The sequence below is a fragment of the Trachemys scripta genome, chromosome 5 (genome assembly GCF_013100865.1).
Source record: "Trachemys scripta elegans isolate TJP31775 chromosome 5, CAS_Tse_1.0, whole genome shotgun sequence".
NCBI classification, from domain to species: Eukaryota; Metazoa; Chordata; order Testudines; family Emydidae; genus Trachemys; species Trachemys scripta.
The window spans coordinates 65,594,518-65,607,702 of NC_048302.1; the positions used below are offsets into that span (position 1 = coordinate 65,594,518).

The window sequence follows — 13,185 nt, forward strand, 5'->3', positions numbered from 1 at the left end:
GGGGGGGGGGGGGGGGGGGGGGGGGGGTTAGCGGCCGGGGGGGGGGGGGGGGGGGGGGGTTAGCTGGGTGGGGCGGTGGCGCAAGGTGGAAGTTTCGCCTAGGGCGTGAAACTTCCTTGCACCGGCCCTGGTCCCATCCCATACAAGTAGCAGCATGTTTCCTACTTTCCCGGGTTTCAGAGATGGTGGGATTTAGGGAAGAAACACTGAGAACGAGTGTGTGTGTGTGTATGTGTGTGTGTGTGTAATTGGAGACAGCATCTGAATTGGGGGTTTGGATAAACTAGGAAAGTTATGGGTGGTGGATGAACTGAGGGGTCCTGCATGAATGGGGGGCAGGGTGAGGGCAGGGCCTGAACTGAGGCGGTGGCAGTAGAGGCTGAAGGGATGAACTGACAGAGACTTGGAGAAGTATGAACTGGGAAAAGGAAGGCTTGGAGGGATCAACTGGGGGTGGATGGCTGGAGCAATGACTTGGAAGGGGACAAATTGGAGATTAACTAGGAAGGGAAGAGGCAGTTGGGAGATGCTGGGGAAAGAAGAACTGTAGGGAGATAACAGGTGGAGTCTGAGGTTGAGGAGGAGAGATGAACTGGGGACCTGAATGGGAACTAGGGCACGAGCTGGAGAGTGGATTAGAGTGGGGGACAAGGGGAATAGAGAGGCTATGTGGCAAAAGGGAGAACACTACACAGAATACAGAGAAGGGGAGCAACAAGGGACAAGGGATAGGTCTGGGAGATGCCATAAGGAGAGAGAAACATGGAAACCCAGAGAATCAAGGGAGAGAACAAATGAGAAATATTTAGGAGATTCCAAGAGAGAAAAAGGAGAAGAGAGGAAGATAAAGGAGAGATCAGTGAGCAAATGGACCAGAGAACAGGTGCAGTGGAGTCAAAGGTGAGATAATGTGGATCACTTGGGCAAAGGGGATGGGCAAGAAAAAATGAAAGAAGGGAAAGGAGAGAGAAAGAAAGAAGAGACACACCAGGAACATAAGAGAAGAGAATTTTACAAATCAGGAAAGAAAGGACAGAATGAATCCAAAATGGAAGAAGAGAAACAAAGGGTGAAATCCCATAGTATTTTCCAGGTAGATAGCCCTTTTTCCATTTGGGGGAAGGGACTGGGATGGCTGTTCCCGGTATCTGTGCTGTATTGACACTGCTAGCTAGCTACTCTAGATTCTGCAGTTTAATCACTGAAATTCTGTTGTTCGCTGTCTACATTTTATTGTCACATTCACCTTCTTCAGTGGTAACCTCTCCCACAATCTGAGCTATTGCTGTCTATCCCCTACCTGGCCTCACAGCTCACCAGGACTCCTGCCTGACTGGCTACCCAGCAAGCTTTTTAAACACCCACTAATGACATCAGAGGCCAAGAGCTTTTCTGGTGTAATTGATGGATGCGCTAAAGAGCCTGCTGGACTGCTCAAGTTGCATAGAAACCAGCTACTAAGGGCCCGATCCAAACCCAAAGAAGCGGATCACCCATAGACTTCACTGGTTCTAGATCAGGGAGCAGCTGTGCAATGTGAAGGTAAGAGTTCAGTGGAGGTCTCAGATTCATTTCTTTCAGGGGCATCTCTAAAATCCTCAGATTGCCTCTGTAGCCAGTCTTGATTAAGATCTGTAGTGAAGTCTAGGCTAAAGTCTAGCCTGGGGTCTTCATTCTGTGACTGCTAAAACAAGGTGCTTTGCAACAAGAAGAAACTGAGAAATGAGTGAGTTAACAAAATACCAATTCACATTGTATGGGATGGCTCAGCATTATTTACAGGTGGCAGTTTTCCAACTGACAGAGCAGCGTGGGAAAGCAGGCAACTTTTGGCCAGGGCTGAGCTATTGAACTTTAAAATCCTATGGGAACTTTTCCTTTTATTTAAATAGTATCAAAGGGTGAGGTAAACTAAATTCTTCTGTGACTCCCCTGCCCCAAAGCCCTGATCCAAAGCCCAGAAAAGTTAATGGGCATCTTTCTATTGATGTGGAAGCATGATCCTGGCATTAGCGAAGTGTAATCATTCGGTGTACTCAGGTGTCTATTTTATATTTTTGAGCAAGATATGTTAAGTGACTGCAGGGCTGGTGCCAGGTGCCAGGTACCAGCCCCAGAAATTGAAGTCCTTTTTACAGAGACTGGCACCTTGATGGGGTAAGCTTCCTCCTCTGCCCTACCAACTTGCTTCCACTCTGAGCAATGGGACCAACTTCGAGTGTCTATTCCATCTATGGCATCCTGTGATGAGATATCACGCAAGGGTGTCAGTTGTGTCCCTGTTGAATGCACCAACTCATTTCACAAAGGCCAATAAACAACCATTGGCTATTGTTCTTGGTTATTCCCAAACTAGGTGGATTTGAACCAGTGACTAGGAGCCGAAAGAGCCAGTTAAATCCCACAAAAAGCTAGTGCAGGCCGAGTACACCTGGATCAGCCCATCAGGCAGTGGAAAAAATACAGTCATCTAAAAATACCTGCAAATCCCACATAGTGCTTTATAGATTAGGTAGCGTCATATGTAGGGCAGATGGTAAAAATTAATCGGAATGTCCAACGTGAATACAGGAAGCTGTTGTAGTGTAGCTCCTATATATAACCATCTCAGTAAATATACTCCAACTTAAAAATGATGGAAGTAGATACATGTTCTGATCACAGTACAAATGCATGCAACTCAGTTACAGATGTTATGAAAATTAGATGTTTTAAATTACAGATGCTATGAAAATATAAGTAGATGTATTGTTTAAAGTATTACACTTAACACAATAAATATTGTATAGCTACTCATTAACTGTGCTATTGTAGCCATTACATTTCCTTTGTTGCCTTTAAGGCATAATCAAAAATAGAAATTCTTCCTCTGCACTTTGGTGTCGTCTCTTATTTATTCTCAGCAAAAGTTTCTGGTGTCTTATTTTATTCTTCTAGAAAACAGACAAAGGTGATCTTAACCTCAGTTCTCACTTAAAACTTCATACATTTTGACTGTGTGAGAGAGACTTCTCAAATCGGTAAAATATTTGACACTTGAATTCAAGTTCCTGCTCAAAAACACAAAGAGATGACATGTCAGTTGAGAAAATTGATCTGAAGAAGGCAGCGGCTGGCTGGCATTATTGAAGAGATCTAAAGGAATGAAACACACAGCAGTAAACACTAGCTTTTGGGGAGAAACATGCCTCCATGCAGGTGTAAATGGAAAGAAAACCTTTCCTGTCTATTTACACCTGATGAGGAGACATGTTTAAGGCTAACAGCCAGCATTTCCACAGACACATATTGAGTATCCTCCTCAGGTCTTTTCAGGGAACCCCAGCAAAGGCCAAATTAACAGCATCTTTGTACTCTGAATTTTAGCAAAACTTTTATCTGATTCAGATTGTGCAGTGTTAGCTGCAGGCAGCTAACAGCATGGGCACTTACTTAGGACCATGTTGGGAGCTTATCAGAGACATATTTAATTTGCATTAACTGAAGCCCATTTACATGAAGGAACAGCCTGTGAAGAGGTCATGTCCAGGGCCGGCTCCAGGCACCGGCGAAGGAAGCAGGTGCTTGGGGCTGCCAATACAAAGGGGCGGCACTCTGTCTGCCATTGGGGCAGTACGTCCAGGTCTTCGGCGGGACTTCGGTGGCGGGTCCCTCAGTCCCTGTCTTCCTCTTTGAGCTGCCGCCGAAGTGCCGCCGATCGGCTTCTCCCCCACTCCCCGCTGTTTGGGGTGGCAGAAAACCTGGAGCCGGCCCTGGCCCAGGCAGCGTTTGGTGGGGGTCACCTTTCCCCAGCACAACTGGCCCATCCCCACAAAGCCCTCCTGACTCGCCACTGCGCCTGGCCCCGCAGAGCCCAGGCCCTCGCACCCCCGCCTGCTTCGTGCCCCATGCTCCAGCGGGGACATGGCAGGGGAAGGCATGAGTTGTGGGCGTCCCGCTCACTTAACAACCATTTAAAAGAAGCAGTGAGAGATAAAAAGGCATCTTTTAAAAAGTGGAAGTCAGATCCTAGTGAGGTAAATAGAAAGGAGCATAAACACTGCCAAATTAAGTGTAAAAATGTAATAAGAAATGCCAAAAAGGAGTTTGAAGAACAGCTAGCCAAAAACTCAAAAGGTAATAACAAAATTTTTTTAAGTACATCAGAAGCAGGAAACCTGCTAAACAACTAGTGGGGTCCCTGGACAATCGAGATACAAAAGGAGCACTTAAAGACAATAAAGTCATTGTGGAGAAACTAAACAAATTCTTTGCTTCAGTCTTCACGGCTGAGGATGTTAGGGAGATCCGCAAACCTGAGCTGTCCTTTGTAGGTGACAAATCTGAGGAATTGTCACAGATTGAAGTCACTAGAGAATGTTTTGGAATTAATTGAAAAACTTAACAATAACAAGTCACCGTGACCAGATGGCATTCACCCAAGAGTTCTGAAAGAACTCAAATGTGAAATTGCAGAACTATTAACTATGGTTTGTAAACTGTCCTTTAAATCAGCTTCTGTATCCAATGACTTGAAGACAGCTAATGTAACGCCAATATTTAAAAAGGGCTCTACAGGTGATCCCGGCAATTACAGACCGGTAAGTCTAATGTCAGTACCAGGCAAATTAGTTGAAACAATAGTAAAGAATAAAATTGTCAGACACATAGAAGAACATAACTTGTTGGGCAAAAGTCAACATGGTTTCTGTAAAGGGAAATCTTGTCTTACTAATCTATTAGAGTTCTTTGAAGGGGTCAACAAACATGTGGACCAGGGGGATCCAGTGGACATAGTGTACTTAGATTTCCAGAAAGCCTTTGACAAGGTCCCTCACCAAAAGCTCTTACATAAATTAAGTTGTCATGGGATAAGAGGGAAGATCCTTTCATGGATTGAGAACTGGTTAAAAGACAGGGAACAAAGGTAGGAATAAATCATAGATTTTCAGAATGGAGGGGGGTAACTAGTGTTGTTCCCCAAGGGTCAGTCCTAGGACCAATCCTATTCAACTTATTGATAAATGATCTGAAGAAAGGGGTAAACAGTGAGGTGGCAAAGTCTGCAGACGATACTAAACTGCTCAAGACAGTTAAGACCAAAGCTGACTGTGAAGAACTTCAAAAAGATCTCACAAAACTAAGTGATTAGGCAACAAAATGACAAATGAAATGTAATGTGGATAAAAGTAAAGTAATGCACACTGGAAAAAATAACCCTAACTATACATACAATATGATGGGGGCTAATTTAGCTACAACTAATCAGGAAAGAGATCTTGGAGTTATCGTGGATACTTCTCTGAAGACGTCCACGCAGTATGCAGTATCAGTCAAAAAAGCAAACAGGATGTTAGGAATTATTAAAAAAGGGATAGACAATAAGATAGAAAATATCTTATTGTCCTTATATAAATCCATGGTATGCCCACATCTTGAATACTGCGTACAGATGTGGTCTCCTCATCTCAAAAAAGATATACTGGCATTAGAAAGGGTTCAAAGAAGGGCAACTAAAATGATTAGGGGTTTGGAATGGATCCCATATGAGGAGAGATTAAAGAGGCTAGGACTTTTCAGCTTGGCAAAGAGGAGACTAAGGGGGGATATGATAGAGGTATATAAAATCATGAGTAGTGTGGAGAAAGTGAGTAAGAAAAACTTATTTATTTGTTCCCATAATATAAGAACTAGGGACCATCAAATGAAATGAATGGGCAGCAGGTTTAAAACAAATAAAAGGAAGTTCTTCTTCACACAGTGCACAACCTGTGGAACTCCTTGCCTGAGGAGGTTGTGAAGGCTAGGACTATAAGGGGGCTTAAAAGAGAACTGGATAAATTCATGGAGATGAAGTCCATTAATGGCTATTAGCCAGGATGGGTAAGGAAGGGTGTCCCTAGATTCTGTTTGTCAGAGGGTGGGGATGGATGGCAGGAGAGAGATCACTTAAGTTCTTATTCTCACTGCGAGGCTGCGTGCTGACGTTGCACCGTCACCGCCCTCCTGGATGGAACCCGGAAGTGGGCTGAGCTAGTGGCACCCGGCAGGGGCAGCGTAGCCCGGCTCTGGTGGGCAGATGGATGGGATCCCGTCTCCTCCTGCGCGGCGGTAGGGGTGCCCCGGCAGGGGAGAGGCGCGGGCGGCGGGGGGTGTCCGGGCGCGCACGGCTGGAATGGTGCTGGCGGCAGCGTGCGGTGCCTGCGTTCTGAGGAGGAAGACTGCGCGGAGCCGCGATGGAGATGCTGCTGCCGCCGGTGTGAGTGCGGGCGGGCGGGCAAGAGAGGGGGGCCTCGGGGATGCCCTGGGCGCGCCCTGCTGATGACGTGGGGAATCCCCGGCGATATCTCCTCCATGGCCTCCGGGCTGGGGAGCGGCCCCTTTCCCCCCTTCCTGGTCTCCGGTAGCCCCTGCCTGGAGGGAGGTGACAGCTGTGGCTCGGGGTCTCCCTCCTGGTGCCCAGGTACCGCGGTGCCTTGAGTGCCCATTGCTCGGGCTCGTCCCCCTTCTTCCTCCCGCTCCCTCGCTTGTGCCAGCGCGATCCTGGCAGGGGAGCCCTGGACGCCGCTGCCAGGGACCCGGCAGAATGCGCGTCTCCCACCTGCCGGCTGGCTCTGGATCCCTCCCATCTGCCCTGGTGGCGTTAGGACACGTTAAAGCCTGGCACAGTTACAGCCCTGTTGGGTCGTGTGAATGCTGCTATCCCATTCCTCGCCTGGGTTAGCGGGATTGGTCTCAAAAGAGAAGAACCCAACAGGTAAAACGTAGCAGTGGGCAAGGTGTCGGTAGGATTTTAATAATACTTATTGTTTTGCACTAGTACTGTAAGATCTTCAGGGGGCAGACTGTCTCGTTGTACCTTGTACAGCGCCAAGCATGGCAGTGTTTCATAAATAACTCTTAAGGGCTGTCATAAGCAGAGACCGGTGAATGAGGGAGATTGCGGAAAGTGAGTAAGATTAAAAATGGTCAGTAGAAAACATGATAAAATGCACTCCCATTCCATAAGACCAGGAGAGGAGATGCTAAGGAATGCCCTTAAAATCTGTTCCCAAGGAGGGGACTAGCACCCTCATTAAGGATGCCTTCAAGGGAAATGTGTAACCACCCTGTTAGATTTCCCTCATCTTGACTGAGATTCTCTCATTTTTGCATTACCTATAGACATTTTTATAGCATCTGTTTTATTAAGAATGGTTTTGCAGACAATATGAAACATTTAAAGTATCACTCACGCTCATTTGCTGGCTTTGTGTATGCATACATATGCATGTACACCTGTTAGAGCATGCACTGAGATGTATTACTACATTAAGAGATTTCTAGAGTGTTCAAGGCATGTGGATATAGTGGCTTTTTTTAAAAAGCAGGGTTGCTAAGCAATAAGCAGTTACATAAACCACTGATGCAGGTATGTATATTTTCTGCTTCTCAGTATTTTACAACACGTTACCAATTCCGTAGTTCCAAACCTCCTCAGATGTGAAGCACAAGTGTTCCAGTGATTGAGCAATAGTATTATGTATAAGTGTGTAACTCCTTCCTTGCCCATGGTACTTGCAAACCCCTTTTCCTCCTTGGTGCAGTAATTTTACTTTTGTAACAAACAACAATATATTTTCTTTGTATTAAGGTAAGCAACATATTACCTCCTTTGTACCCAGGATTTGGAGTGTATTACCTCACTTATTTTTCTCTCTAATACCCAGGGTTTGGCAGTTACCTAAGCATTTGACCAAAAATTTGGTACAGACACCTTCTCCCTACACTGTTATGCATAAATGGAAAAATATACCACCTGCTGTTCTTTATCTCTTATGGTAAATTTGTGCTTTCCCAAGCTGTCTTCCAAAAAGAGGCCTGTCTGCAACAAATCTTGCAGCCTTTGCTGCTTGTAGGAGCCTGGATTTTGGAGGAGTTAGCAGAAGATTGAGGACAGAAGGAATTAATCATGATAGGGTGGTGTGTATGGGATAATGGAAGTGAATATGCTTATGAAAACTTTATTCAGTGTACATGGCAGCACTTTCTGCTCTTCCAAGATCTGACAGGTGAAGACTTTGACATATGAAGTTAGAAATGACAACTGGGTCCCATCTGTTGTTTTCTGGTATTCAATAAATGTGTTGCATGCCCATATACAAATCTAGACTTCAATTTTTTATACCAATTCAGGATTGAATGTAAGAGATCCTGCATTATATCTTTTCTCCCTACATTATCATGTGTGTTGTAATCTGACATGCAAGTGAGGCTATATATTGCCCCTGAATGTTTAAACTTTACCTACTTCTCAGGAGCACCAAAGTGTAGCTATTGTAGTCCTGGAATTTCAGGAGGAGCAAGGATCATCAAACAGGGAGGGTTGCATGAATAGAATAGGCAGAGAAAAGGTAGTATGAGTCTGATCATTCCTCTGATTCAGCCAACCACATTGTTTTCACCCTATTTAGTTAACCATGATAATCAGGACAACTGGAAGATCTTTTATAGCATCAGTGTATCGAAGATTCAAACCACATGCCTCCACCAGGCTTAGGTTAAGATTCACTCTGGCTGTCTACATTGTGGTCTAATGTACGTGCATCATACCCTCCTCATTACAGAATAGTCTCAGATGCCACCGATATGGGACCACTAGAAAACTAAAATAGAGTTGCTGTCACAAACAACTGTAGCTCAGCTGGAGATACCACTAAACAAATCCAAAGTAATTTAAAGTATGTAAAGCAGCCCCCAAAATAGGATGCATATTAAGGAGGGCTTTTTAATTCATTGTGGTCTTTATAACATAATAGCCAACTCATGACATTGCTGTTTTGTAACCTAGAATCTGACCGTTACATCACTTCCTTACGAATTTATGGTTCATATGTAATCAACCCCTCCACCTTAGCCAGTGTGTCTGGAAACCCTCAAAGACAGCATTTGGAATCATCTTAAAGTTTTTAGCGTGTGGTGTATTGTGTTGGAGTGTGAGAAGTTATGGTAGAAGAGGTATTGCTGACTTGGATGTGTGTTGTAAGCAAGCAGAGAAGTAAAAGGGTAAATGTTTACTTCACCGTTAATTATCTTATGGTGCAATATATATTGCATAATACCTGTAGCTTCAGTATATCATTTTGATTGCTTGCTTTTATTTCTGAATTATGATCCTTATATACAACATATAAATTGGAAAATTAAAGTTTACTCTAAAAGAAATGCACTACAGATGATGTATTTAGGTGTTTTGTAGTATAGTGATAGATGTAAAGAAGAAATATTTCCTAATGTTGGTTTTTTTGAACATTGATGCAAATTTTTTCTACTAATTACCCCCGGAACCACTTTTTGAATTGTAACTGTTCGTTTAGGACACTTCCCAAAAGTTAGCTGTAAAACAAACTTTTAAATTCTAGAATGTAGCAAGTGTTAAAGTTGCTAGGGGTTTGAAGTAGAAAACTCTATTTTTCTGCTGACCTCTTTCTATCAATGATTCTCTCTTCCTTTGTGGCAGGGTGGATTTGATTTAAATAAAATTGATTTAAATCACTAATCAGGAAGACTCGATTTAATCATGGTTTTCTACATAAAAGTGCATTCTTGTTGGTTGTGTTAACCTTAATACATACTCGAAACAACTCAGAGATAGATGTAGATTTCATTTTTAGAAGGTACACACTATACATTTTTAAACAGTGACTTATTTTGAAAACTTTTCAGTTTAGTTTTACAACTATATCAGAAAATGAATGATTGTTTGGTTATTTCATTTACCAAAGGCAATTGAAGCAGATATTTATGAAGTCATTGGGAGGTGAACTATCTCCAATTCAGTGGGTTAATCATAAATATTTGGAGGGTTTTCTTGCCATGCTATATTAGGAGGAGAACATCACCAGAAAGACATTTAAATTGTTTTAGTTAAATAAAACAACAGTGTTAAGTATTCTGGATTTTTTTCTTCAACAGCAAACATATAACATTTTAACAAAACAAGCATATGTCCCTCACTTCTCACATTTATCTCCAGACTTCTTCTCCTTGTCCAGATGGATTTCGCCCCTAACAATGTTCTGTTTATTGAACTTTTTGAAACTTTGCACTTTTAGAGAGAGGTAAGGGATTGACTCTGTGTACACAAATTTGCAGAGGGACAATAGAGTTGAGATCTGTTATTTCTCACCTCTATATATTATTTATTTATTTAAAAACATTTTTGCTGTTAACAAGCATGTTACTTCTGGAGACACAAATCCACAGTTTGAAAACTGCAAAATTAAGCATCTCAGATGGTATCTTCTAGACTGAGCACTGAGTCCCATTGGGTAGATAGAAAGACTAACCTGAATAATATATACAGAAGCCTGTGGAACCCCATAAGATTGGGGTCCCTAATCCATGAACTATTGGAACTCATTTACAAAACTTTTCTTAAATGTTACATGAATATATTGTCTCATACTATAGAATTAGAATTTATAATCCCTATTCCATGATGAGATATCTTTGAGCTATAATGTATCTTAATTAAAACTATCTTTAGGTAGGTTTTTTCCTCAAAAAGCATTTTAAATAAAAAAATGCGATTTTTTTTTTTCTTTTTTCTTTTAAATCATTGATTTTTATCCACCCTGCTTTGTGGATCAGTGCTTTTTGTCTTTCTTGCAGTTTGGTCCAAAATGTTATGTTACTAGACCCAAAATCCTGAATGGTATAATAAAGGTTGCTTTGCTTTCCTATTTGTGGGAATACAGCACATCTAGAATTACAGGTTTAAATCTTAAATTCATGTATGTGCTATCTTTTTTTTTTTTTTTTTTTTTTTAAAGCTGCTTCAGACATGCTCAGAAAAATACTCTAGCGCAATGGGTCCCAAACTTTAACAACCTGTGAGCCCTTTTCACTAAAATGTCAAGTCTCACGAACCCCCTCTTAAAAATGAATATTTCCAGGGATTTTCTCCTTTACCTGAGTATAAATTATAAAAGCAGTGATCTTGGAAATATAACATTTGTTTTTGGCATTCTTATTACACACTATTTATTATTAATTATTTATCATTACAGTATTTTTATTACATTATGAAAATGCCAACATTCTTCCAAGATCTCACTTTCGTAGCTTGTATCACTTTGAATAAGCCTGTTATAAGACAAGGCTCCTATGTTTCATCAAGGTGTATCAGATGTGAAACAGCATGAAGGTATTTAAGAAGCCAACTCAAAGAGCATTCAGGTCGTGAGCAGTTCAGGCAAACAACGCACGTTACAACAAAGCTTAAACTTGTTCTTCATAATAATTTTAAAAACAATACTAGTTGCCTATTTAATTTTAAAAACAGCAAAAAATGTCCACCTCCCTTTCCATTTCTTATAAAGAGTCTTGAAGTTTAAATCTCCTCAGTGTGATAGATATGCTTGCTTTGATCTGCTTAGCTCTTGGAAGTCCAGGGGCTCCAGGCTGCTGGTCCCGTGCTGCCCGGGGCCCCTAGGGACAGCTCTGTCCGCCATTAGGGAATTTTTTCCTGAGAACGCCTTGTAACATTTCAGGAACCCCAGTTTGGGAACCACTGCTCTAGCAGTGGAAAAAACAGATCAGAGCTCTAGGTCCCTAAATCTTACATTGAATTTGACCCTCCTAATTTGGTAAAATAAACCTTAAACATAACAAACTATGAGCAGTGATTTAATCTTCACTGTAAGATATTGTAAACTTTTAAAGTATTTGTGTCAGAGTGAATTGCCTCCGACAAGTGATTTGAATGGCAAATACTCATGCTTGATTGTTGGGAAATTTTGAGGTTAGGGAATAAAGTTGTGTAGTGCAGATGAACATATGAGAGCTAGTAAATATTGTATAACAGAGTGAAATGGTAATTTGTCTCCTTTGTGGGAATAGCAGCACAGCCCTTAGACATTATAGGCAATAGCATAGCTTGAAAATCTACTTGCCAAGTCATTACTGGCTAGCTTAGCTGAGCAAAGGAGCTGGTATAAACAATGTTTGTAGAATTTAAACATTCTTTTAAAAAGTTAAGTTTTTTACTTTATGGTTGTGAGATCACTTGCCAAATCTAAACAGAAGTGATGCTGTTCTTCAGACAGCTTTGTTGTCTCTACTGCTACTCTGAGACTTTTCAAGCAGCAGTAACACATTAAAAAAAAGTCTGGTCAGTTTCACTCCTTGTCTTCAGAAGTCTCCTGGATAGCCCTGTAATTGCCCATAGTCATGTCAGTTTCATGTTGCTGATGTGGAAAACTGAACAGTAGCAGATATTGGAGTTTTCAAAGGGGGAGGATGACCTGGAAGCTGTGGGAGATGTTGTGTTGCAGCAGCCTAGGGCTGGGGGAAAGGGAGTGAACTCTGATTCTCTTCCAACAGACAGGTAAGGGTATGGGAGATTAAAAATTTATCAGTACTGGGATTACGTCTGAGATCTTTTCCACTCAGTTTATCTAGAACACCTTGTCCAGTTCTGGGAGAATACTTCATCTAATTCTCAGTTTGACTCCAGATTTTGTTACTCAGATTCTTTTTTTTTTTTTTTTTTTTTTTTGGGGGGGGGGGGGGGGGGCACAAAGGAAATCTACCCTGAGTTGATCAGGCTCAAGTATAGGTGGATATAGGAAATCCCACACATCCAAAGTTACATAGAAAGCCTCTTTCTTTATATGTATTTACATATTACATTGCATCACATGTTTTTCGATTGGCTTGGTTACTTTGCAGGAACCAATCCCTGTGCAGCATGCTCTGTCCATGCATTGCCCATGCTCAACCTCATCTCTTCATTTCTAACTTATTTTACCCATTGTTAGTAAATGGTGCTCTGTGTGTTCTGTCTCTTACCTTAGCTGGCACAGACATTGTCTTTTTAGCCTACTGACCTATTTACTTATCTTATTTAGCACAAAAGTTCTGTTTTCAGCCTAATCTGTTTACCTCCTTAATTCTATCCAAGAAATGAGGTCTCCCTCATTTGTTAATCACTCATGTCAGGCCAGGCCTCAGCTATGATCAGGGAACAACTAATCATAGGTTTAGATGAAAGATGCTCTACCTTGCCTTGACTGGACTCAGGGACAGCACCTACGCAAAAATTCCATTACCCATTCCTTTCCCAGAAGCTGAGGATTGGTAGGGGGGAGGATGGGCTCCTCACTAGTGACTTTGCTCATGGAGCTTACTGGGCTAACATTCTTCTTTATCATCAACCTGGCT

General features: G+C 42.1%; 1 protein-coding gene across 2 annotated transcripts in view; it reads left to right on the forward strand.

The window, feature by feature from the left end:
* The first annotated feature begins 5,990 nt into the window (after positions 1–5,990).
* The window catches only part of KLHL2 (kelch like family member 2), a 126,002-nt gene continuing 118,807 nt past the window's right edge, over positions 5,991–13,185 (forward strand). The window contains exon 1 of one of the 2 annotated variants that reach the window (XM_034771925.1): positions 5,991–6,238. In XM_034771925.1, coding sequence (XP_034627816.1) covers positions 6,216–6,238 — 23 coding nt within the window. In that variant the 5' untranslated portion in view covers positions 5,991–6,215. Of the gene's footprint in view, positions 6,239–6,680; positions 6,737–13,185 lie in introns of those variants that run through there. The other variant, XM_034771927.1, reaches the window with a different exon arrangement.